Source organism: Hemiscyllium ocellatum, chromosome 6 (assembly GCF_020745735.1).
Source record: "Hemiscyllium ocellatum isolate sHemOce1 chromosome 6, sHemOce1.pat.X.cur, whole genome shotgun sequence".
Lineage (NCBI taxonomy): Eukaryota > Metazoa > Chordata > Chondrichthyes > Orectolobiformes > Hemiscylliidae > Hemiscyllium > Hemiscyllium ocellatum.
In genome coordinates, this window is record NC_083406.1 from 123,154,412 (window position 1) to 123,179,483 (window position 25,072).

Consider the following 25,072-nt stretch of genomic DNA (forward strand, 5'->3'; position numbering starts at 1 on the left):
ATATTGTTTGCCATTAGTAATGCCCCAAATGAATTTACTCAGTTCACTCTCTTTGACTTAATATTCAGACATCAAGTGAAGGTCCTTTGAAATTAATTAAAGAAAAATTGACAGGACCAAAGTCAGAGATCTCACACTTAGATTATGTATCAGAGGTGATGGAGAGACTAAATAGAATAGCTGAGTTACCGAAACAACACCTAAAGAGGGCACAGTACAGAATGAAGCAGGTGGCAGATAAAAGCTCAGATTTGGACGTTTTCCTGAAGGGATGACCTGTTAGTACTGCTACCAGTGAAAGGACATCCCTTCAAAGCCAGGCTTAGTGATCCCTATCAAATTGAGAAAAAGTTGAGTCAGGTGAACTATCTAGTAAAGATGCCAGATAGGAAAAAAGGGTATTGGGTTTGTCATGTACTATACTAGACAGAAAGAACTGGAGAAACATGTGTTAGTTACTGCTCGCAGATGAGGAATCAAATCCCAATGATATGGATTTTGACGTGCCTCAAAACAGATTAAAAAATGAACTCGTCCTTGAGGAGTGGGATAGGTTAGTAAGCCATTTGTCTCAGAAACACAGAATGCAGTTGAAAGATTTGTTACTGCAGTATAAGGGCATATGTAAGAATCAGATGGAGAGGACCAATGCTATTCTACATGAAGTAGACTTAGGGAATACTGCTCTGATAAAACAACACCCCTACTGGCTTAATCCTTTCAAAGCCAAACCGGTCCAAATGGAGGCGGAAGCCATGCTCAACGAGGATATCATCGAACCAAACCAGAATGAGTGGAGTTTGCCGATCGTCTTAGTTCCCAAAAAGGACGGAACTCAATGATTCTGCATGTTATTATCGGAAGGTCAGTGCTGTTGCAAAGTCAGACTCCTATTCAATTCCTAGATTGGAGGACAGTATCGAGAAAGTCTGACGAGCCAGTTACATCACCAAACTGGACTTAACGTGTGGTTACTGCAGGTACCTTAATCAGAGTCAGCAAAAGAAATTTCTCAGATTACTGCACGGGATAAATCTATGTGTTGCTGGTTTAAATTAAGCAGGAGGATTTACCCAGTGTCGTACCATTTGCTTCTAATTCTTACAATCTTATTAAAGGATACATGGAGTGAGCAGAAGTGTGGGATTAGAGTGGAGGAGTATTGAAGGATCGATGAAGAGAATTGGATTTGATTGCTTGGTGGGTTACTGGTTCTTGGACATTCCATAATTAAGAAGTATGAGAATGTGAAGAAGTGGTCCTGACAATTTCTAATCTGAGCGTTTTCTGATGGTTCTAGATACACATACCAACATTCCATTTTCAACTGCTTTCCCAGACACGAGATACGTCACATGGAGTTGGGCTCCAGAATTTTCTTTCCGCTTTCTCTCCACGTAGTAATACAGCATTCTTGGAAGTAAACAGAAGGCAGAATTACACAGTTAAAGGTGCAAAACCCCTTGTGACAAACATAATCTGGTACATAAAATGGGTCTCAACCTGAGGAACAAACCTCACGTTTTCAAGAATCTTTCAGAAAACTGGCTGCTCAAGTTGACATCAGGCAACTGCCATGGGGCAGCCAACATATAGCAATGACTAAAATGGCATTAAACTTGGGGCAATATGGTGGAATAGTGGTTAGCAATGCTACTTCACTGCAGCAGGGACCCAGGTTCAATTGCACCCTCGGTCAACTGTCTACACTGAGTTTGCACATTCTCCCCGTGTCTCCATGGGTGTGCTCTGGTTTCCTCCCACAGTTCAAAAATGTGCAGGTTAGTTAGACTCACCATGGGAAATGCAGAGTTACAAGGATAGGGTGGGATGTTCTTTAGAGGATTGGTCTAACCTTGATGGGCCAAACAGCCTGCTTCCACACTATAGGGAGTCTGTGATTCTACGAAACTCAAAACATATCAGCTCCAGAACCTCCAAGTGCATTTGAGGTTGATTTTAACATAGAAAAAAAGTGTTCCAGAGCATTTCACAACTTTTGAATCTAATCAAACAAAATTTGGTGCTCAGCCATGTAAGGAGATACTAGATGAACAAAGACCTGGTAAATAGGAACACAGAGGAATAAAGATCGAAAATGCTGGAGAAACTCAGCAGGTTTGTAGCATCAAGACAGACTGTATCTACCTGTATTAGGATTATAATTACTGAAGTTGAGAAGAAGCAGCAAGTGTGTTCCCAATGATGAGGGTGTCCAGAACCAGGAGGTTCACGCTCTAAGGATACTCAGACTGAGATGAGGAGAAATTTCTGCAACCAGAAATTGGTCAGCCTGTGGAATTCTCTGACACAGAAGGTAGTTGAGACAAATTGTAAAATGTTTTCAAGAAGGAAATAGATATTCTTCTCAGGGCAAAAGGGATCAAAGGGAATGGGGAGAAACCAAGAACAGGGTACTGAAGGAGATGGTCAGCGATGATCATATTGAATGACCCAAATAACCTACTCCTGCTCTTTTATTCCACGTTTGCATTATACAATACAATGCAAGTTCTTTAGTACAAATGATATTCAAATTCTAGAAAATATAGCATCAAACTTTACAATTGTGACATCCATTCTTCAAACCCTGATACTTATGTCCACAACATGGAAACCATTACAATTCATGTCAAATTGAAAAGGAAGAATTGAGGCCGACCCAATATCTGATCCACTCCCACCTGATGCAAATGTGTTGCTGGTCAAAGCACAGCATGCCAGGCAGCATCTCAGGAATAGAGAATTCGACGTTTCGAGCATAAGCCCTTCATCAGGAATAATTCATCATTATTCCTGATGAAGGGCTTATGCTCGAAACGTCGAATTCTCTATTCCTGAGATGCTGCCTGGCCTGCTGTGCTTTGACCAGCAACACATTTGCAGCTGTGATCTCCAGCATCTGCAGACCTCATTTTCCACTCCCACCTGAGGCTACCAAGACCTGTTGCAACATGTTTTACAACAATGAAGATGCTACATTTCAATATGCCAATGAAACATACACAAGTGATTGGTATAACCCACAATCCCTTCTCATTTGGTCCATTTCCTCACCAGATACGAGTGACACAGGATTCCCTCACCAGGAGATCCCACTGTGAGAAGCAGTTCTGTAGCCAAATAATTTGACGGTGAGATGTGAGGCAAGATGTCTCACGAGTCATTGAACTTACTGTTTTGCCTGGTTAACATGAATGCTCAGGAACTGGCTCAGCATCTTGTACGTGACCTGAAGAATAAAATCTAACTAGAAAACCAGGTACAGCAGCAAGACAAGAAATTATACTTCAAATGAGGCATAAATCAATATTCCTCCGATACACCAGATTCCACCCACCAGTTAAACGTATCTTCCCTCTCTTTCCTACCCCTCAACTGAGTGTATTTCCCATGCTCCTATGTGTACAAACTCCTCACCTCATCCTCTGTGTCCCTAATACGGGGGAACCTCAATTATCTGAAGGACACATGCAGGGAGTATTTCGATCTGTTAATTGAATTCCGGATAACCTAGTTTAGCAAAGCATCACGATCTTGCCAGATAATCCAAAATTCGGATAACCAAGTGCCACATAATCAAGGTTCCTCTGTATAATATCATCATTATTACCACCCTTGAAAAGTGTACATTTCCCTACGTTCTGCACCGCCAACCCAAGGTGCATGTTCCTCTACACTTTCACCCCACGTTCCCAGGTGTATGTGCTCCAAACTCTGTCCCTAGGGTGCATACTCCCACATTCTCACCACCATAACCTACCCCCTCCTGCCCAGTGTACATAACTCCTCACACTACCTGCTTGCCCCCAACCTGGGTGTATATTCCGCTGCACTCTTTTCCTATTGCCCCAGCACCCCTTGTACCACTCAGACTCTCTCCTCACCAGTGGTGTGCCCCTCACACTCTCCCACCCTAGGTGGTGTACCCCTCCACATACTCTGTACCCCCCCCCCCCACCCCCGGGTAGTGTACCCCTCACTCTCTTCCCCCCCGGGGTAGTGTACCCCTCCACACAATGTACCACCCTCGGGTGATGTACCCCTCACCCTCTTCCCCCCCTCGGGTGGTGTACCCCTGCACATACTCTGTACTCCCCCTCCCGGGTGGTGTACCCCTCACTGTCTTCCCCCCAGGGGGGTGTACCCCTCCACACACTCTCCCCCCAGGGGGGTGTACCCCTCCACACACTCTCCCCCCTCCCCCCGGGTGGTGTACCCCTCACTCTCTTCCCCCCCGGGGTAGTGTACCCCTCACTCTCTCTCCCCCCCCCGGGGTAGTGTACCCCTCCATACACTCCCCCCCTCCCCCCGGGTGGTGTACCCCTCCACACTCTCCCCCTAGGGGGGTGTACCCCTCACTATCATTACCGCCCCGCCCCCCGCCGCCCACTCACGATCCGATTCTCATCCGCCACCAGCTCCTCAATGTTCTCCACCACAAGCTCAAGCTCCTCCATCGCCACGGCCGAAGCGGGAAAGCGGAGAGTGGGAGGGTGAGAGGTCACGGGGGCGGGGCCGGTTGTGGGAGGGGAGGCCTGCGGGCGCAGGCGGGAAAGGCGGGGTCAAGGGTCAGAGGGCGGGCGGGGGCCTGTTGCCTTGGCAACCAGGCGCCCTGAGAAAAACCCAGAAATAAAATCATTGTTTTCTTACTAATGGACGTTTCGTGGGGGATTGTAAAACATGAACCAGCGGGGATTCACATTAATAATAATATTTAAATATTGAAGATTTGCGGTGGGTTTAAAGGTTGTGAAGATGGCGACAGCCGAGGTTTGAGGTGGTTACATTTTTCTGAATTGGTAAGGACTGCTTTATTTATCAAAAATTGGTTCAATCTTACTTTATTTCATAAAATTATAATGTATTGCAGTGTAAAGGGCTATATATTAAATTCCACTGTCTGCCTGAAGGTTCTGTGTTGAACAGTAACCCAGCACAGAATCTCACCTTGCTGCTGAAACATCCCAAAGTGTTCCAAAGAAATGCAGATGCTCGTAAACTTTTAATAGTCAATATTAACTTACGTCGCTAGATTGAAGAGGTTGGACGGTTTTCCTTGAAGCTCAGGTGAGAGGAAATGTCATCGACATTTTTAAACTGATGAGGGACTCGGACCAACTTTCCCTTGAAGCCCTCCCCCTCCCCTCCCCTCCCCTCCCCCCCTCCCCTCCCCTCCCCCCTCTTCTCCCCTCTCCCCTCTTCTCCCCCCGCACATTGATCTTCAGGCTGTGGCTTGATTCTGGAAGCCGCTGCAGAGAGCACCGACCTTGGATGTTCGTGCTGAAGGAAGACAAATGAGAGGAAACTTTAGTCTGGAATGGAGTAGGAGGGAAGAAACTGTTCCCACTGGTGAAACGACCGATAACAAAAGCACAAAGATTTAACAAAATTGGTCATAAAAGCAACGGAGGCATGGGGTGGGGGGAATAAAAATAGCGTCCACCCGGGGTTAGGATCTGGAATAGCCTTATAACGTCGTGAAGGTACGTTTCAATGGTAATTGGATGATCTGAAAAAAGAACGCTTGTGTGGGAAAAAGTTGTGAGTAGCGCTAGATGAAGAGATACAGCATGGTATTTTCATATGCTCTGACCGTTCTCTGGTTCTGAAACATCCCAAGGTGTTCCAAAGAAATGCAGATGCTCGAGAAACTCAACAGGTCTGGCAGCATTTGAGCAGAGAAAGTAGAGTTAATGTTTCCGGTCCAGTGACCCTCCTTTCCCAGGTGGTGATAAACAAAGTTTGATACAAAATCACACAAGGAGATTTGGGTCAGATGACCAAACCTTTATCTAAATGTCATGACTTTCCCAGGTTATACATTTCCTCAGGCCGTGTGTGCATTGTATTGTATCTGGGTTATGAATTCCTCCTTCTCTGATGCAACAATGTTCAAGTGAAGGAGGCCTGCCAAGAGCAGCAGCAGGCAAATCTAAAATGAGATGTCAAGCTAGCGAAGCTCCAACATGGCTACTTGCATGTCAAATAACAAGTAATAGACAGGGCTAGGGTTAAGCAAATAATAGCTCTGTTGTCCTGCCACATCCAGTTATAAGTGGTAATGGACAATTAAACAAATAAGTGGAAGAAGAGACTTCAGAAATATCCCATCCTCAACAGTGGGGTTCCTGAAGAAGGGCTTATGCCCGAAACGTTGATTCTCCGTTCCTTGAATGCTGCCTGACCTGCTGCACTTTTCCAGCAACACATTTTCAGCTCAACAATGGGGGAGCCTAGCACATCATTTCTAAAGACAAGGCTGAAATATTTTCAATCCAAAGTGCTGAATAGATGATCCGTCTTGGCCTCTCAAGGTCCCCTATTTTCAAACATTTTGATTCACTTCACTTCATGATTTCAAGAAATTGCTGAAAACAATGGATTGTATAAGGGCTGTGGGTCCTGAAAATAATCCAATAAAGGTTTTGAAGACTTGTACTCCAGAATTTGAAAAGCTGCAGATTTACTGAGTCAACTTTCCAGTACAATTACAGCATTGGCATCTACCCAACAACTTGGAAAATTTCCCAGATATTTTCTGTCCATCAAAATAAGGACAAATCCAATCTGGCTAATTACCTCCCAATCAGTCTGTTCACAAGTGTCAGCAAAGTGAAGGAAGATGTCATCGATATTCTGATCAAGTCATTCTTGCATAGCCAAGGCCACTATCCAACTGATTACAACCTTAATTCAAACATTTACAGTCGTAAACAAAGGGATTTGGGAGTTGTAGTTCAGAATTCTCTTATGGTTAACGTACAGTTAGGAAGGCAAATGCAATGTTAGCATTCATTTCAAAAGGGCTACAATACAAGAACAGATGACCTGCTGAGGATTTATTTGATCGGACTGCATTTGGAAAGAGGGGGCCCAAAACAGCCACAAATCTGTGTCGTGTTGTAGGGGATCCAGAGGAGGTTTACAGGAATAATTCTAGGGTTGAAGGGCTTCTCAATAAGAGAAGTGTTTGAGGACTCTAGGTCTGTACTCTATGGAGTTTAGAAGGATGGGATTGGGATGGGGGGGGGGAAATTGGGTGGGGGTGGTGGCGGGTGTTCTGATTAAAATTTACAGAATAGTTCTGAATAGAGTAGATGTGGAGAAGATGTTTCCACTGGTAGGAGAATGTAGGACCTAAGTGTACAGCCTCAGTGAGGGAACCACTGTTTAGAACTGAGGTGAGGAGGAATCTCTTCTTTCAGAGGATGGCAAATCCATGGAACTCACTACCACAGAAGGGTGTGGAGGCCAAATCATTGAGTGTATTTCAGATAGACACATACGCTCCTGATTAGTAAGGAAATTAAGGGTTATGGGGGAAGGCAGGAGAATGAGGTTGAGAAACAAATCTGCCATGATAGAGTACTGGAGCAGACTTGCTGGGCTAATTGGCCTAATTCTGCACCATACTTGTATCTTGTGGGGACAGAAGAGTTGAATGTGAAAGCAGAGAGTTACTGCCTTTGACATGAAAGCTGTATTGCTGAAAAATGTGTTGCAGGAAAAGTGCAGCAGGTCAGGCAGCATCCAAGGAGCAGGAGAATCAATGTTTCGGGCATAAGCCCTTCAGGAATCTTTCCTGAAGAAGGGCTTATGCCCGAAATGTCTATTCTCCTGCTCCTTGGATGCTGCTTGACCTGCTGCGCTTTTCCAGCAACACATTTTTCAGCTCTGATCTCCAGCGTCTGCAAACCTCACCTTCTCCTATAATATCAAGAGGCTCTCTTACAATTAAATCGCTGCTTGTTGGAATCCTCTCTGGCACAAAGCAATATAGTTGTGTTTGGAGGTCAGTGATCTCAGTTCTAGGACATCTCTGCAAGACTTGCAGTGTCTTGACCCAACCATCTTTTAGCGATTTCAGCAACGATCTTATCTTTATCATATGATCAAAAGTGGGGATGTTCACTGATTTTAACAGTATGCAGCACCATTCATAATTCTTCAAATACTGAAGCAATCTGTGTCCCTATTTTGCTGAATATGAACAATATCCAGGCCTGGCCGAAGTTCCAAGCAACACTGGGATCTGAATAGCTAATTCAAACATGATGTGTGATAGTTAAGGACGTTCTCTCTGGTGTTTGTGTAGTGTAATGGGATGCTGTGGATATTAATGGGATTGTATCTTACTGTATTTGAAAATCATGTGCATTTGTAAATAGTTTGGTTATTCTATTTTATCTTCATTTCCTTTGTGTAATAAACATCTGTTTTATTGTAAAGCTCCAGTCTGAAGCATTGCATGCTTATGCTTTGGAGGGTAAATTGGTAAAACACAAAAGAAAATCCACCAATCCAGAAATGTGTGGGATTTGACTTGTCCAGTAATAACATCAGCTGGCTTCTTGATACCAGATTAATGAAGGGCCAATCACTGGCCCATCAGACTATGTTCAATCATATGCACTCGTTTTAAAAATAAGATTACTCAAAGGATGTGGGCATTACTGGTGGGCCAGCATTTATTAGGTGAAAGTGAGGACTGCAGATGCTGGAGGTTAGAGTTGTGTCCTGCAGGAAAAGCACAGCTGTTCAGGCAGCATCCAAGGAGCAAGGAAATCAATATTTTGGGCAAAAGCCCTTCATCAGGCCAGCATTTGTTGCCCATCTCTAGTAGCCTTTGAGAAAGTGGTGGTGATGAGCTGCTGCCTTGAACCGCAACAGTTTGTTATGACACTGGGTAAACCCCTCTGTTAATTTAAACCAGCAACACACAAAAGCTTCACCCCGTCATGTAATCTGTTAAAATTTGAGAGGCAAAGAAGTATCCTCAAAAGTCACTATTTAAAATAAAAATTAACGGCTTTTTAAGTCTAACAGAGAATAATTAACTAACAACTATTTACAACTCCTTTCTCTTAAACCTACCTTTTACCTCTTCACCCTCTCTCCCACCCCCACCACAATAAGAGTCTGATAAAACTCCCGATTATGATTTACAAAAAAAAATCACGTTTCAAAACCAGGTAGTTTTGCAGAGTGACCTCTGTAGATTTTTCTGTCTTTTCTTTTTAGGGGTTCTGATCACAGGTCTTCTTTGGTTTTGAAACGTACCTTTAACTATCAATCAGCTTTGTCAAGTCTCTTGTTTATTCTCTCCAGGTCGGCCTCTATGTTCTGCTATGCAAACTCATTCCCCAAACAGGTACCTCTCAGAGAGCTCTTAAACTAACAACCTACATCTGTCTTCTTTTGGAAGTTCAATCCCATCCTCATCTTCCTGTAGCAGTACAGCTCCAAGTCCTATGTCATGAGCATCAATGGCAACTGTAAAAGGTTTTGAAAAGTTTGGTGTAGCTAAAACTGGTGCATTGGTTAATATTGCTTTCCAATGGTCGAATGCCCCCCGGTATTGTTCTGACCATCAAAAATTTGTGTTCTTCAGCAAATCAATTAATGGTGCCACTACACTGCTGAACTTTGGAACAAACCTCCGATAGAATCCGCTGGGTTCGAAGAATCGAAGCACCTCTTTCTTTGTGGTTGCTCTCGGAAATTCCTTGATGGCCTTCGTCTTTGCGTTCCGTGGGGTTGACCTTCCATGACTGATGTTATGTCTCAAGAACGTCACCTGTGCTTTCGAAAATTCAGTTTTGTTTAAGTTTATTAATAGTTTTGCTTCTCGTAGTCGTTCAAACGGATCTGCCATGTGGTCTTTCCAGGACTTAAAAAGATCACTACATCATCCAAATAGACTGCACAGTTTGTTAACGCAGCCACAACTTTGTTCATGAGTCTTCGGAATGTGACGAGTGCATTTTTCATTCCAAAAGGCATCACTTTAAATTGATATATCCCACTTGTGATTACAAACGCAGAAATTTCTTTCACTGATTCTGATAAAGGTACCTGCCAGTAACCGCGCATTAAGTCCAACTTGGTTGTCCAACTTTCTCTCTATATAGTCTTCCAATCTAGGAATTGGATATGAGACTGATTTTGTAATGGCATTGACCTTCTAATAATCTACGCAGAATCATTGAGCCTGTCCGGTTTGGAAACTAAGGCGATCGGCGAACTCTACTCGGCCTGGCTTGGTTTGATGATCTCCTCGTTGAACATGGCCTCCACCTCCTTCTGCACCTGTCTGGCTTTGAAAGGATTAAGTCAATAGGGGTGTTGTTTTATTGGAGCTGTATTCCCTACGTCTGCTTAATGTACAATAGCATATAGGTAGGCCCATAATGCCATTAGGGAGGGAGATGCAGAATTTTCACATCGGGATAAAGGAATGGCATTATATTACCGAGTCAGGAGGGGAGGTGACTTGGAGAGGATCATGCAGATTGTGGTATCCCCATGTACCTTCTGCCTTACCCTTTTAAGTGGTACACATTACTGCTATGAACATTGTTGGAGGGAGTGATACTTGTGGGTGTGTTGAAAATTAAATGGACAGCTTTCTCCTGGATGGTGTCACGCTTCTCGTGCTGATGGAGCTGCACTCATTCGTACAGTAGGGAATATTCCTTCACATCCCTGACTTGTACCTTTTTATGGATGGTCAATAGGATATGGGAGTCAGGAGATGAGTTACTCATGGCAGAATTTTGAGCCTTTGACCTGCCATTGTAGCCACTATATTTGATTGAATAGTCTACTTCAGTTTCTGGTCAAAGTTAACTTGCAAGATATCGATAGTGGAGCAATTCAACAAAGGTAATTCCATTGATTGTCAAGGCATGATGCTTGGATTCTGTCTTGTTGGAAATTACTATTGCCTTACACATGTGGCATAAATGTTAAAAGCAAATTACTGTGCATGCTGGAATCTGAAACCAAAAGAGAAAATGCTGGAAACTCTCACCAGGTACTTGTGTGGTATGAATGTTCCACTCAAGTTCATCTCTATATTCCATGTTTAGATGAAAGCTGTAATAGAGATCAGCTTTGACAAAGGGTCAGTTAGCCTCGAAACGTCAGCTCTTTTCTCTCCTTACAGATGCTGCCTGACCTGCTGGGATTTTCCAGCATTTTCTCTTTTGGCATAAATGTTACTTACTACTTGTCAATCCAAATCTGGATATTGTCCAGGTGTTGCTGTATTTTGTTATGTCTTCAGTATCTGCAGAGTCAAATGGTGTTAAACATTGTGTAAGCTTTGGTGAACATCCCACTTCTAACCTTTTATGGAGGGCAGATTATTACTGAAGCAACTCAACCAACTCAAGATGGATAGAAAATGTTGGATTAGTGGTGCTGGCTGAACTCCTGTGCTCTTCCAGCACCACTAATCCAAAATCTGGTTTCCAGCATCTGCAGTCATTTGTTTTTACCCGGGTAGAAGATGTTGTCAATATTGCTATCGAGTGGCACCTACTCAACAACAACCTCTTCGTTAACCCAGTTTGGTTTCCAACCTTCTGACCTCTATTACAGCTTTCATCTAAACATGGAATATAGAGCTGACCTTGAGTGGAACGTTCATATCACACCAGTACCAAGCAATTACATAGAATCCAAAGCATTGCTTCCTGACATTCATTTGACTATATAGAATAGAAACAGAACTAGGCAACCCGGCATCTTGAGCTTGCTCTGCCATTCATTTAACAATATGACTGATCTGAATTCCGGTAAGATGGCAGCAGGGAAGTATGCTCTAGCTGGAGCTCCTCCATTCCACTCGTTCTTTTTCTTTCTGTTTCTTGTTTTTTTCCTCTCTCTCTCTCTCTCTCTCTTCCCTCGGCCGGGGTCAGCAGAGGTGCCAGCAGCCAAAATGGGGTCACCAGCGGCTCGGTGCAGAGCATGGTGGCAGCCAGTCATCAGACCACGTGGCAGCCCCCAGCTGTGGAGAGTCTTTGTAGAGAGATTGTGATGTTTGTCTCTTAGCTGCTTGGTTTTTCTGACCTTTGGTTATACTGTGTATAGCTGTAATGTAACTTTTTTGTTCACCATTTCTCTATTCTGTAATGAAGGATTGTATCTCTTAAAGTAAAGGTATGAGACAACCTAGGGAATCCCTTGTGGACTCAGACCTGTATGCCTGTCTCATGGTTCGTCCCGGACATCGTACTCTTTGGTCTGGAATAAAAAAAACTTGTACAGTTTATTGAATTTTAATCATTCCCTTTATTTACAAATAGCATCACGTAACAACATAACACTGATACCCAAAAGCCAGGCTAACAGGATTCTAATAATCCAAGAGAGTAGAACATCAGCTCTTCAGGAGCCCTTAGGCAGGCTATCCGTCGTACTATTAAAAACAGATTATTTTTATACACAGGTTTACAAAGGTGTTACTGTCACAAACACAAAAGTTAATGAAAGCACTGCATGTTCTGAACTAGACAGATAATAGCAAAGGACAATAATTCGGGAGAGAAGTTAATTTGACAGAGTTTTGTTCCGAGGATAGAATTAAACATTGTTTATTAATTTCAGAAAGGAACAGTTATCGCTCAGTGTCATGTTTACACAGATTCGCTGATATTAAGGCAAATGTTCTTAATTATCTTACCTTCCTTACCATAACATTTTTCTAGTATGCAGCAAATGTGTTCTATAATTCAAAATTACATTTTAGTCTAAATGTTTAAGGACAACATTTAAGGCTATAAACTTTCTCATATCTAGGTACCTAAGCTGACGCAATAAGTGGCAACTTAGACATTTTTCACCGTACTCATTTGAATACGTGACAATAAAGCTAATTCAATTAGATTACTCCACACTCCTCCTTAGACTTAATAACCCACCACCGTGCTGCTGAGCACAAATATAACTATCTCTGCCTTAAAAATATTCAAGACACTGTTTCCACTGGTTTTCAAAGACTCTCAACCCTCAAAAGAAATTCTTCTCATCTCAGTCTTAATTGGGTGACGCCTCATTTTTAAACAGTGACCCCTAATTTTACATTCTTCTACAGAGGAAGTACCTAGCTACTAGAAGACAGAGTTGAAAATGTGTTGCTGGTTAAAGCACAGCAGGTTAGGCAGCATCCAAGGAACAGGAAATTCGACGTTTCGGGCACAAGCCCTTCACGTCGAATTTCCTGTTCCTTGGATGCTGCCTAACCTGCTGTGCTTTAACCAGCAACACATTTTCAACTGTGATCTCCAGCATCTGCAGACCTCATTTTTTACTACTAGAAGACAGAGTTGGGATAAAAGGACATTATCTGGATGGCAACCTGTAACTTGTGGAGTGCCAAAGGGAACAGTGTAAATGCCACATTTATTTACAATATATATCAATGACTTGAATGAAGAAAGTGAATGTACTGTAGCCAAGTTTGCAGATGACACAAAAATAGATGGGAAGGCAAGTGACCAGGATGATACACAATCTACAGAAGTCTATAGACAAGTTAAGTGAGCAGGCAAAAACTTGACAGAAGGAATATAGGAAATGCGAGGTTATTCGCTTTTGCAGAAAGAACAGAGGAGCTTATTAGTTAAAGTCATAAGAGTTGTACAACCAGAAGCCGACCCTTTGATTTAACTTGTCCATGCTGAATAGCTATCCTAAATTAATCTCGTCCCATTTGCCACCATATCCCTCTACACCCTTCCTATTCTTATACTCATCCAGACGCCTTTTAAATGTTGTGATTGTACCAGCCTCCACCGTTTCTTCTGGCAGCTCATTCCATAAACACACCATCTGCTGCCCCTTAGGCCCTTTTTAAATAGAAGACTAGAAAGCTACAGAGTGCTTATCCATTAAACACAAAATGCTAGTATCCAAGTTCAATGGATATTGTGAAAAGTAAATGGGATGTTGGCATTTATTTCAAAGGGAATGGAGAATAAATGTAGAGAGGTTTTGCTAAAACTATACAAGGCATGAGTCAGACCAGAGCTAGAATACTGTGAACAGTTTTGGTCCCCTTATTTAAGGAAAGATGTACTGGCATTGTATGTAGTGTAGAGACAGGTCACTAGACTATGACCAGGTTTGGAAGGAATGACCTTATGAGGAGAGGTTAAGTAGTTTTGGTTTGTACTCTCATTCTTCTAAATTCCAAAGAGGTGATCTTATTGAGACATATAATAGTCATAGGTGACTTGACAGGGTAGATATGAAAAAATTGTTTCTCCTTGTAGGAGAGTTTAGAACCAGAGGCATAATCTCAGAACAAGGTATCATACATCTAACTCAGATGAGGCAGAATTTCTTCTGAGGATCATGAATCTGTGGAAGTCTTTACTGCAGAGGGCTGGCTAGGTCGGATCACTAAATGGAGTGAGGGTTATCACGTTCACCTGAAATTCCTTCAGTGTCCTAACTGGGTGACTCCTTACGTTGTGATTCTGCCATTTTGTCCTTGACTGTTCCACAAAGGGAAGTAGCCTCTCAGTATCTACCCTGTCAACCCCCGCAAAAAGTTTGTATGTCCTCCACTTGCCAGATCCTTGCCCAGTCAACCAATCTGTTTCTCTTTATAGCTTCATTTGGTCCTTTTCACAACTTTATTTTCTGAGCTATGTTTGTGTATTTAGCAAATTTAGTTACCATACCTTCAGTAAACCTGAGTGCCATGCTGATCCACTTTGAATGATATAAGGCAGAGACCTTTTAAGAGTCATAGAGTCATAGAGATGTAGAACGTGGAAACAGACCCTTTGCTCCAACCTGGCCATGCTGACCAGATATTCCAACCCAATCTAATCCTACCTGCCACACCCGGCCCATATCCCTCCAAACCCTTCCTATTCATATACCCATCCAAATGCCTTTTAAATGTTGCAATTGTACCAGCCTCCACCACTTCCTCTGGTAGCTCATTCTATACACGTACCACCCTCTGCATGAAAAATATGTCCCTTAGGTCTCTTTCATATCTTTCCCCTCTCACCCTAAACCTATGCCCTCTAGTTCTGGACTCCCCGACCCCAGGGAGAAGATTTTGCCTATTTACTCTATTAATGTCCCTCATAATTTTGTAAACCTCTATAAGATCACCCCTCAGCCTCCGACGCTCCAGGGAAAACAACCCCAGCCTGTCCATCCTCTCCCTATAGCTCAAATCCTCCAACTCTGGCAACATCCTTGTAAATCTTTTCTGAACCCTTTCAAGTTTCACAACAACTTTCTGATAGGAAGGAGACCAGAATTGTATGCAATATTCCCACAGTGGCCTAACCAATGTCCTGTACAGCCGCAACATGACCTCCCAACTCCTGTACTCAATACTTTGACCAATAAAGGAAAGCATACCAAAGCCGCCTTCACTATCCTATCTACCTGCAACTCCACTTTCAAGGAGCTATGACCTTTGGAGTATGCTGAACTCCAAAGTCTCTTTGTTCAGCAACACTCCCTAGGACCTTACTATTAAGTGTATAAGACCTGCTAAGATTTGCTTTCCCAAAATGCAGCACCTCACATTTATCTGAATTAAACTCCATCTGCCACTTCTCCACCCATTGGCCCATCTGCTCAAGATCCTGTTGTAATCAGAGGTAACCCTTTTCGCTGTCCACTACACCTCCAATTTTGGTGTCATCTGCAAAATTACTAACTTTACCTCTTATGGACATGGAAGATATAGAATGTAGGGAGATAGATGGTGACGTCTTGAAAAATGTCCATACTACAGAGGAGGAAGTGCTGGATGTCTTGAAATACATTAAGGTGGATAAATCCCCAGGACCTGATCAGGTGTATGCTAGAAATCTGTGGGAAGCTAGGGAAGTGATTGCTGGGCCTCTTGCTGAGATATTTGTATCATCGATAGTCACAGGTGAGGTGCTGGAAGACTGGAGGTTGGCTAACATGGTGCCACTGTTTAAGAAGAGTGGTCAGGACAAGCCATACCAAGCTATCACTCTAGACCAGTGAACCTGATGTGGGTGGTGGGCAAGTTGTTGGAGGGAATCCTGAGGGACAGAATGTACAGTATTTGGAAAGGCAAGGACTGATTAGGGATAGTGGACATGGCTTTGTGTGTGGGAAATCATGTCTTTTAAACTTGATTGACTGTTTTGAAGAAGTAACAAAGAGGATTGATGAGGGCAAAGCAGTAGATGTGATCTATATGGACTTCAGTAAGGACTGAGATGAAGAATAAGTTTTTCATGCAGAGAGTGATGAGCCTGTGGAATTCATGACCACAAATTGGTTGAGGCCAAAACATATTTTCAAGAAGGAGGTAGATAAACTTTTGTCGTTTTAAAGGGGTCAAAGGATGTGGAACTAGGGTATTTAACTCTATGATCAGCCGTGATCATATTAGTGAGTTTTGAGAAGATTTTGTAGCTCAGGTTGAGGCTCTGGCTGTAGGTTTGCACGCTGAGTTGGAAGGTTCATTTTCAGATGTTTTGTCATCATACTAGGTAACATCTTCAGTGAGCCTCCGGGCAAAGCATTGCTCATGATTCCTGCTTTCTATTTGTATGTTTAAACATGTAAATAGAAAGCATTAATCATCAGCAATACTTCATCCAGAGGCTCACTGAAGATATTACCTAGTATGGTGACAAAACGTCTGAATGTGAACCTTTCAGCTCAGCGAGCAAACCTACATCCAGTGATCATATTGAATGGCTGAGTCGGCTCAGATTAGAATGGCGTACTCCTGCCCTTAATTTCTTATGTTAGGTGGCTTGTTGCTTTCTCTGAAGATTGTTAGTGCACTGAGATTTTTGCAATGAGCTAACAGATTTAATGATCACTTTTGAGTGTCAGATCACAAATCAAAGATATTGAATTCAGTTTTGTAATCGCTATGGTGAGGTTTGATTGCATGACTACAGATTTGCTGCTTGTAAAACTGAGCCACTGACCCTGTATAATCACAGTTCTATAAATAAGTGGGTTTGAAACTAGTCGAGCAAATAGTGATTTGGTTCTTTCGTCATTTTTCCCAGACCTGCGGGATGACCGAAGAAGAGCTACTTTGCTTTGTAAACTGTCTGGGTGTGCTAGTCTTTTTGCTTGCTGTTCTTTACCATTGGATTGATACTGTGCACACTGGATCTCCAGCCTTCTCACAAAGTTTTTATGATGCAAGACCAAAGAGAAGCTTTCACAACCAGCACCGGAGACGAGCGTATACACGAAGCATCTCAGTGAATGATTTGGACCTACCAAGAGACATCCTATGATGAAACCTCCAAGTTGCACTAAAATCCTGATGGATCCAGAACATGTCAGTAAAAGAAACAAGAACAAATCAGCTGGCATGGGGTCAGTTTGTAGATTAAGAAACAACAAGATTCTGCCATCTCTCTAGCAAACACCATTGTGAAGTGTCACGTGCCTATCCTTAAGCCCCAGTCCAGCTGATCAGCATTTAATCCAAAGGGCTGCTCTTAAAGAAGAAACATTCACCACTCTCTGTTCCAGTAGTTGTTGTTCCTACTTTGCTAAAATCACCGAAAAATATTTTAACTAATCATGCAACACATTGCTGTTTGTGGGGCCTTGCTTTGTGCAAAATGATTGTTCCATTGAATCATTAAAAGCAAGCACACTTCAATATTTTATGGGGCACTTGGAAATGTTTCTGGATGTGACAAGCTGCTATATCATGCAAACTTTCTCCTCATCAAATCAAAATGAATTAACTCAGTAGCTTTGTCATCTGAAATTCATTGTTATTAACAGAAACTAAATGGAGCACCTAGTGCTGAGTCGTACTACAAAAGAAACACAAGACTATGGGAACGGATGATATTATTGAGCAGTTTGATATATCTGAAACAGCCAGAGCCTTTGATCATTTGGCATTTGCTGGTTCTGTTGGTACAACTGGCCAAGCAATAGTCACATTCCACAAGTGGATGAAAATAAAACTGCTCACTTCACCCAAACTTAGAAGCTTGAAACTGTTCTGTTTCCGTCTTGATCTGAAACTGGGAAAGGCACCTATGTATTGGGATCTTGCAATGCCCCAGTTAAATCTGATGTGGAGGTGCCAGTGTTGGACTGGGGTGGATAAAGTTAAAAGTCACACAACACAAGGTTTTAGTCCAACGGGTTTATTTAAAATTCCAAAATCCTAGGTGTTTTTCATGGAGTGTGGAGCATCATTTTGGCGTGTGAACAGGTGACCCAACTCTACACCCACTCAAAACCGCATCATTCAGATGTGACGTGGCGGCTTGGTCCAGCACTAGCAGGCATCAATTGTGTCTCCGCACTCATACTCTTCACACGTGCGTCGGCTGTTAGATAACTTTTTTTATTTTCACTGTGAAAATGTAACTTATTCCAAAATCCGAAAAATTTTGAATTCCGAGAAACAACTGGCCCCAAGGATTTTGGATAAAGAATTTTGTACCTGTATTTGTTTTCAGAGCACTTTCTTTCATCAGGTAGCTGTGGAGCGGGATCATGAGACACAGATCTTCTTGCAAAAATTTACAGTGTCATGCAACTGAAACAATATATTGAACAAACCTAGAATGCTGTAAATTCTTTCATCTTTTAGATTGGGTTGTAGGTTTCAGTTCATTAAAATGTAAATCCCAGAATTTCTTTTAAGTCACTTTCTTAAGATAACTTAAGATTTTATTTTTAAAAAATGACATCTCAGCTCAGACAGTGCGTTTAAAGCTGTGTGGTTACAGTCTGCCTGTATATCAGTCTTGAGTCAGACTAGTTCTATTTCCAAAGTAGGAATTTATAAAATATTACAAGATTGACTGCCTGCAGATTGTATGAGCAAAGTAAAATGTGTCTGCCAGTACAATTTCTCAAATGCAAATTCCCCCCATAAGCGCTTATGTGTGCGTGCATGTGAGAGTGTGTGAGGGAGTATAAGCCTATGAGGGTGTGTGCATGGATATATATGTGCGTCTGAGAGTGTCTGCGTGAGTGTCTGAGTATGTAAAAGAGAGAGAGAGGTTATAATGTAGTGGGGTCACCTGCAGTGTGGCATGAACACAAAGTCCCAGTAGAGGCCATCCTCGTGGTACCAGACTTGACTATCAGCCTCTGCTTAGCCACTTTGCATTGTTGCCTGTCCCAAAGTCCACCTTGGAGGACGGTCACTCGAAGATCCGAGTCCGAATGTCCCTGACTGCTGAAGTGTTTGCAGAATTCTATTTACAGAGACATCCTATTCTGCTCAAAAAGCATGCAGTCTGCAGGCAGTCAATGCAGGCCGTCAATCTATGTAATGTTTTATAAATTCATACTTTGGGAATAGAACCAGTCTGACTCAAGACTGGTTATACAGACAAACTCTAACTTCACAGCTTTAATGCACTGTCTGAGTTGAGATGTCATTTTTTAAAAATAAAACCTTAAGTTATCTTGAGAAAGTGACTTAAAAGAAATTCTGGGATTTACGTATTAATGAACTGAAACCTACAACCCATTCTAAAAGATTAAGGACTAACAGCATTCTAGGTTTGTTCAATATATTGTTGCAGTTGCACGACACTGTAATCTTTTGCTATAAATTCTATGTCTTATGATCCAGCTCCACCGCTACCTGACGAGGAAGCAGGGCTCTGAAAGCTAGTACTTCCAAATAAACCTGTTGGACTATAACCTGGTGTTTGTTGACTTTTAGCTTTGGGAGACAGTGAGGTCTGCAGATGCTGGAGATCAGAGTTGAGAGTGTTGCTGGAAAAACACAGCAGGTCATGTGACATCTGAGGAGCTGGAAAATTGACGTTTCAGGCCAGAGCCCTTCATCAGGATTTTCCTGCTCCTCGGATGCTGCCTGATTTTTAGCTTTGACCAATTAAATTTGACACACAACCTGGAAAATAGGACAGGACTGACAATTTAAAGTTTGCCCATACTGTGTTTTTTTTTGCTTTTAACAGTTTAAAAGTTATCGTGCAGGCTAATATTTATTTCTAACCATTGTGCAATACGGAATATCAAATTGTTATCCCATTCTGTTGCAAATGGACTGCTGCAATTCCTCCATCCCAACAGTAACTTGTTCTTCATTGGATATACTTTATATGGTGGTCGTGTGAAAGGTGTTCTATAAACACTTATCTCTTATTCTGTGCACCCTGCAGCCTATGTTTAGTCACCATGCCCTTATTGAAGCCTGTGATCGAAGTGGTGAATCTGGGCAGGATTTCGTATGCAGATGGGCTGCAGGCACAGCGGACCTTCATTCAACGTCACCTCAATGCCCTGTCCCAGCAGCCCACTGCTGAATCCCCCGTCAATGCTGTGCTGCTGTGTGAGCACGATCCTGTCTATACCATTGGGATTAGGACGGCACGGTACCCAATCAAGGAGGAGGAGAGACTGAAGCAGCTGGGGGCAGAGTTCCATCGGTCTGACCGAGGTGGCCTGATCACCTTTCATGGCCCTGGGCAGCTGGTGTGTTATCCCATCCTCAACCTGGCTCACTTCAGGAAGAGCGTCCGGTGGTACGTGGGTGAGTTGGAGACTACGGTTATCCGCCTATGCCACAGATTTGGGATCAAGGCAGAGACCTCTCCTGACACTGGAGTATGGGTTCAAAATGACAAAATCTGTGCTATAGGTAAGTGATACCACTGCCTCTGGAAGACATGTAATGGAGGCAGTTTCCATTTGGGTATATAAGAGGGCATTATATGATAGAAATGGTGTGCAGGGATGTGGAGAAAAAGCAGAAATTGACACTAGGAATAGAGCTGGTGCAGGCATGATGGGCTGAATGGCTTCCTCCTGCACTATAATAATTCTGTGGTTCTGGAGTTAAAGTTTATCATTGATAAACATTCAATGGGCAGAATGGCTGACTTTAGCTCCTACATCTTGTTGCCTTAGGAGGAAGCCATTCAGCGTCTCAGGTCTGTGCCTTGGGCTGTTGCTGTGTTTGGAGGAAAGATGAAAATGATGTTTCACAGGGGTTGGCTGCTGAGTCAATTGTTAATTTATTTATAAATTCAGAGAATCAGGACACAGGAAAAACATTTTCGGACAAAAAGTGGAGCTTTTTCCTATATCAAGAGACTGAAATACTTTGAGAACACAAGTGGGAGAGTGAGATGGGCACAGCCAATTTATTGTGGATACATGATAAGTGTGATGTATAATGTAGGATTTAAATATTTATTTAAAATAAATTCATTTGTTTGAAGTTTAAACTCTTAAAATTTTAAATTTGTGTAAGGAAATTTCTGCATATCTGTCGAAGTTAATGAGTAACTTGACATTTCTGTTGACATGAAGACTTTCTTTCAAAGCAACATGAAGGAGTTAGCTTTCAGAACTAAAGGGTTTTTGTATTGAGTTTGCTGTCAAGTAAGGTAAATAATTGTGAATCAAGGTTTCTGTTGGAAAAGTCTGGAATTGTTAACATTTTTTATATGTAATAACTTAAGGGAAATATCTATAACTTAATTGTTTTAAAATTTTCAGTTTTGGGTCAGTTCTGTAGTAGCCCTTGGATGTAGAAGGATGTATAAAGCAGTGCTGCAGAGAGAGGGCAAGGATGGAACAGCAGATTACTGGGTACAGAGTTTAGGAATTATCGGAGCAGAAGTGTTTAGATCCAGTCCTGAAGAGGTTACTTAAAATTGAGAACATTTTAAACTCCGAAGTATGAAAAATTGAGGAAATCCTTTACAATTTTCAAGACTTGGGAGTGCGAGTAATGGAATTTGCAAAGAAGATTTTCTTATTTTATGGGAATATGTTATCATTTGTTTAAAAAACTTAAATAATTTCAAAGTTTGTGAGAAGATTTGTAGCTCAGGTGCTCGTTGTTATGGTTTTGTTCGCCGAGCTGGGAATTTATGTTGCAGACGTTTTGTCCCCTGTCTAGGTAACATCCTCAGTGCTTGGGAGCCTCCTGTGAAGCGCTTCTGTGATCTTTCCTCCGGCATTTATAGTGGTTTATCTCTGCCGCTTCTGGTTGTCAGTTCCAGCTGTCCGCTGCAGTGGCCGGTATATTGGGTCCAGATCGATGTGTTTGTTGATAGAATCTGTGGATGAGTGCCATACCTCTATCAACAAACACATTGATCTGGACCCAATATACTGGCCACTGCAACGGACAGCTGGAACTGACAACCGGAAGCGGCAGAGACAAACCACTATAAATGCCGGAGGAAAGATCACAGAAGCGCTTCACAGGAGGCTCCCAAGCACTGAGGATGTTACCTAGACAGGGGACAAAACGTCTGCAACATAAATTCCCAGCTCGGCAAACAGAACCATAACAACTTAAATAATTTGGTTAATTCTATTTTGTCTTAACTTCTTTTGCTTAGTAAACTTATGTTTTGTTGCTAAAACCAAATCTGCAACATTGCATGCTTATGTTTCAATGAGAGACCATTACGTTAAAACCGAAACAAAATATCCAGCCAGCTTTCAGTCTGGAATCTGAATTGTCCACTGCTAACATCACCTGGGATTATTACAGATGTAATAAAATTTGAGAAGGAAAAATGAACTGGGAGTAAAGAAGCAAAAAACAAAATTTACAAACAGTGAGCGGGAAAAATTGGAAAACTGTGGAAGATCTAGGCATTCAAAAATATCAATCTGTGCAATATTTGCAACGAGAAAGAATTTCAAAAACGAAAGGTCAAAGGAGCTTTGGGATTTATAGATGTAGATTGAGTGTTTGTTTGAAGAGGACCGTGTAGATGGAGCTTTGCTGTGTCCCCATCGAAGACCTCCAGGACAAGTACAGCATGGGATTAGATACAGAACAAAGCTCCCTCAATACTGTATCTAACCCTGTGCTGTACCTCTCCTGAGAGTCTCTCTGGACAGTGACGAGGGAGCATTAGTTTCAGTTTAAGAGTAGCGGTATCTTCTTTACTGTGTAACTTTGTGCTGTACTCTTTCTGGGAATGTTTATTGGGAGCAGTGTTAAGGGAGTTTTAACTTTTCCATTACTTTCAGTTTAAAAGAGTAGAAGGGGATTTACTCTGTAATATCTTGAAAAAAACAGTGTCGGGTGGGGGTGGATTTCTTTTCTGAAGAAAAGAGCAGAGAGACCTTCATTTTGTAACTCGCCCTGTACCGTCCCTGTCCAGAGTGATTGGGAACGGTGCAGAAGGAGATTTACTTTCAGCTTAAAAGAGTAGAGGGAGGTTTCATACTGTTTCTATCCCCGTGCTGTGTCTGTACTAGAGTTGATTGATGGGGACATTGTACACAGAGCTTTATTCTGAATCTAACCCTGTCATGGGAGTGTTTGATGGGAACGGAGTAGACAGAGCTTTACCCTTCATCTTATCATTGTTGTATCTATCCTGGGAGTTTGCATTCACCCATTCTCCCCTTATTTTCCTATTCAGTGCCAGTTCTTTGTTTCAGCCAAGTTAGATGGCACTTGCTTCAATGGTTCTAAAGATGCTAAATGGACTTAATGCCCTGTTACGCCAATGGGAGACATCAGACCAAGTTGCCCTCTTGATTATTAACCAGCAAGTCCTGAGTTGTCAAGTAAAGAGTGAATTGTATTTCCATTGTCAAATATTTTTATGATTGGTGCCTTTGACAAGAGGCCAGATATAACTGATCATAACATTTGGAGCCTGTATCCCAGTAAAAGTTGAAAGTGTTGAGAATCAGTAGGAGCGATAGCTGAAGGAAAGGGTGGGGAGGGCAGGAAAGGTTTGAGTTGTTATTTCCCTTGGAAATTCAAAGATTGAATTGTGACCTTTATCCTTCTGTCTTGTTTGCTTTTTATCAGGGATTCACTGCGGCAGGTACATCACCTCTCATGGGCTAGCACTGAACTGCAACAATGACCTCCGCTGGTTCTCCCACATCACCCCCTGCGGCATTGAGGGAAAAGGTGTCACCTCCCTGAGTCAAGCACTGAAGAGGGAGGTGACTGTGCCAGACGCTGTGGACCTTCTCCTGGAGACATTTGCCAAGCAGTTTGACTGCGTGCTGAGGCATTAGCGACTTGACTATTTCCTGTCAGGTGTCCACACAGAGAGAGCAACTCAACCAATGTGGCAGGCTTGGTGGGCAGAGACTGGTGAGATTGATTGATTGGGTCGAGTAAGTAAGAAGTGGGACTTGATCATGATACTTTTTGCGTTATCTCCAGGGAATGTGATTATTGGAGAAAAGCAGCCAAAAGGGGAATATTGCTGCCTGGTTGAAGTACTGAACTGTATAGAGGAAGAGATGTCCAGGTCCAAGCAGGAAAAAAGTTAAAACTGGTGAGTGGTGGGGAAACATCGACTGGAGGCTCTGCAGATTTGTAAAATTCATTCACATGATGCAGATGTCACTGGCTAGGCCTGCACATTTTTTCCTGTCCATAATTGCACTGAAGGATTTGATGGTGAGCTGCTTTCTTGAGATGCTGCAGTCCATGTTGCGTTGTACACCCAAGATGCTATTGGGGAAGGAGTTTCAGGATTTTGATTTGGTGATGGTGAAGGAACAGAAATATATTTCAAAGTAGAAAAGTGTGTATGATTGGAGGTAAATTGCAGGTAGTGATGTTCCCATATACTTCCCTTCTCCTTCTTGGTGGTAGAGGTCACAGGTTTGGCAGATGTTGTTGGAGAAGCCTTACGTGTTGCTGCAGTGCATTCTGTAGATACTATATGCTGCTGCCACTGAGCGACAGTGATGGGTGGAGTGAATGTTTGAGGACATGGTGCTAATGCATGGGCTATTTTGTCTTGGATGGTGTCAAGCTTCTTGCGTATTGTTGGACCTATACTCATCCAGGCAAATGGGGAGTATTCCATCACGCTCCTGACTTACCTGCTGTTGAATTCCCAGCATTGCCTAGCTGTATGCTACAGGACTATGATGCACGGCTGTACATTGCAGTTGAATGGCAAAATGTGTTTCACTGATGAAGAAGGTCAACTTGTATAAGTTGGAACTGTATTTTGTATCATCCTCAGGATGGGAGGTCAGGGATTATACCCACCCAGAAAAATATTAAAGCTCGTATACGAATAAATCGAGACTTTTTTTCTTGTTTTTATGTTCTTGGACAATTGTCTCACAATGACACATGCTCCATTTTAAATGTTGAAAATTGCTATGGGCTAACTTTGATTTTATTTAGTGAAAAAGAAATATCACTTTAATTTTGTTTTTTTTTCTGTAGGGATAAATTATGACATTGGCCTTTTAGTTGAGAGTATCGTCTCATATGTTGACTTATGAATTTTTTCAGAAAATCTTTGGAAACAATTTAATACCTAAA

The 25,072-nt window shown here is 42.3% G+C and overlaps 2 protein-coding genes across 6 annotated transcripts in view; one reads left to right on the forward strand and one right to left on the reverse strand.

Moving 5' to 3' along the window:
- pold3 (polymerase (DNA-directed), delta 3, accessory subunit) overlaps nucleotides 1-4,479 on the reverse strand; it is a 41,704-nt gene extending 37,225 nt beyond the window's left edge. For all 3 annotated transcript variants that reach the window (XM_060826926.1, XM_060826925.1, XM_060826924.1), the window contains exons 1-3: nucleotides 4,398-4,479; nucleotides 3,177-3,232; nucleotides 1,311-1,413 (exon numbers count right to left, since the gene is read on the reverse strand). In XM_060826926.1, coding sequence (XP_060682909.1) covers nucleotides 1,311-1,413; nucleotides 3,177-3,232; nucleotides 4,398-4,460 — 222 coding nt within the window. In that variant the 5' untranslated portion in view covers nucleotides 4,461-4,479. The remainder of the gene's footprint in view (nucleotides 1-1,310; nucleotides 1,414-3,176; nucleotides 3,233-4,397) is intronic.
- Nucleotides 4,480-4,696: 217 nt separating this feature from the next.
- On the forward strand, nucleotides 4,697-24,823 carry lipt2 (lipoyl(octanoyl) transferase 2). Of its 3 annotated transcripts, XM_060826928.1 has the most exons (4): nucleotides 4,697-4,802; nucleotides 16,830-17,148; nucleotides 19,947-20,425; nucleotides 23,582-24,823. In XM_060826928.1, exons 2-4 carry the CDS (start codon nucleotides 17,063-17,065, stop codon nucleotides 23,794-23,796), a joined length of 780 nt encoding a protein of 259 aa, XP_060682911.1. In that variant the 5' UTR covers nucleotides 4,697-4,802; nucleotides 16,830-17,062; the 3' UTR covers nucleotides 23,797-24,823. The 3 variants fall into 3 exon arrangements, with proteins under 3 accessions (XP_060682911.1, XP_060682912.1, XP_060682913.1); XM_060826929.1 differs by lacking the exon at nucleotides 16,830-17,148; XM_060826930.1 differs by lacking the exons at nucleotides 4,697-4,802; nucleotides 16,830-17,148 and adding an exon at nucleotides 9,832-9,854.
- The last annotated feature ends 249 nt before the right edge of the window (nucleotides 24,824-25,072 follow it).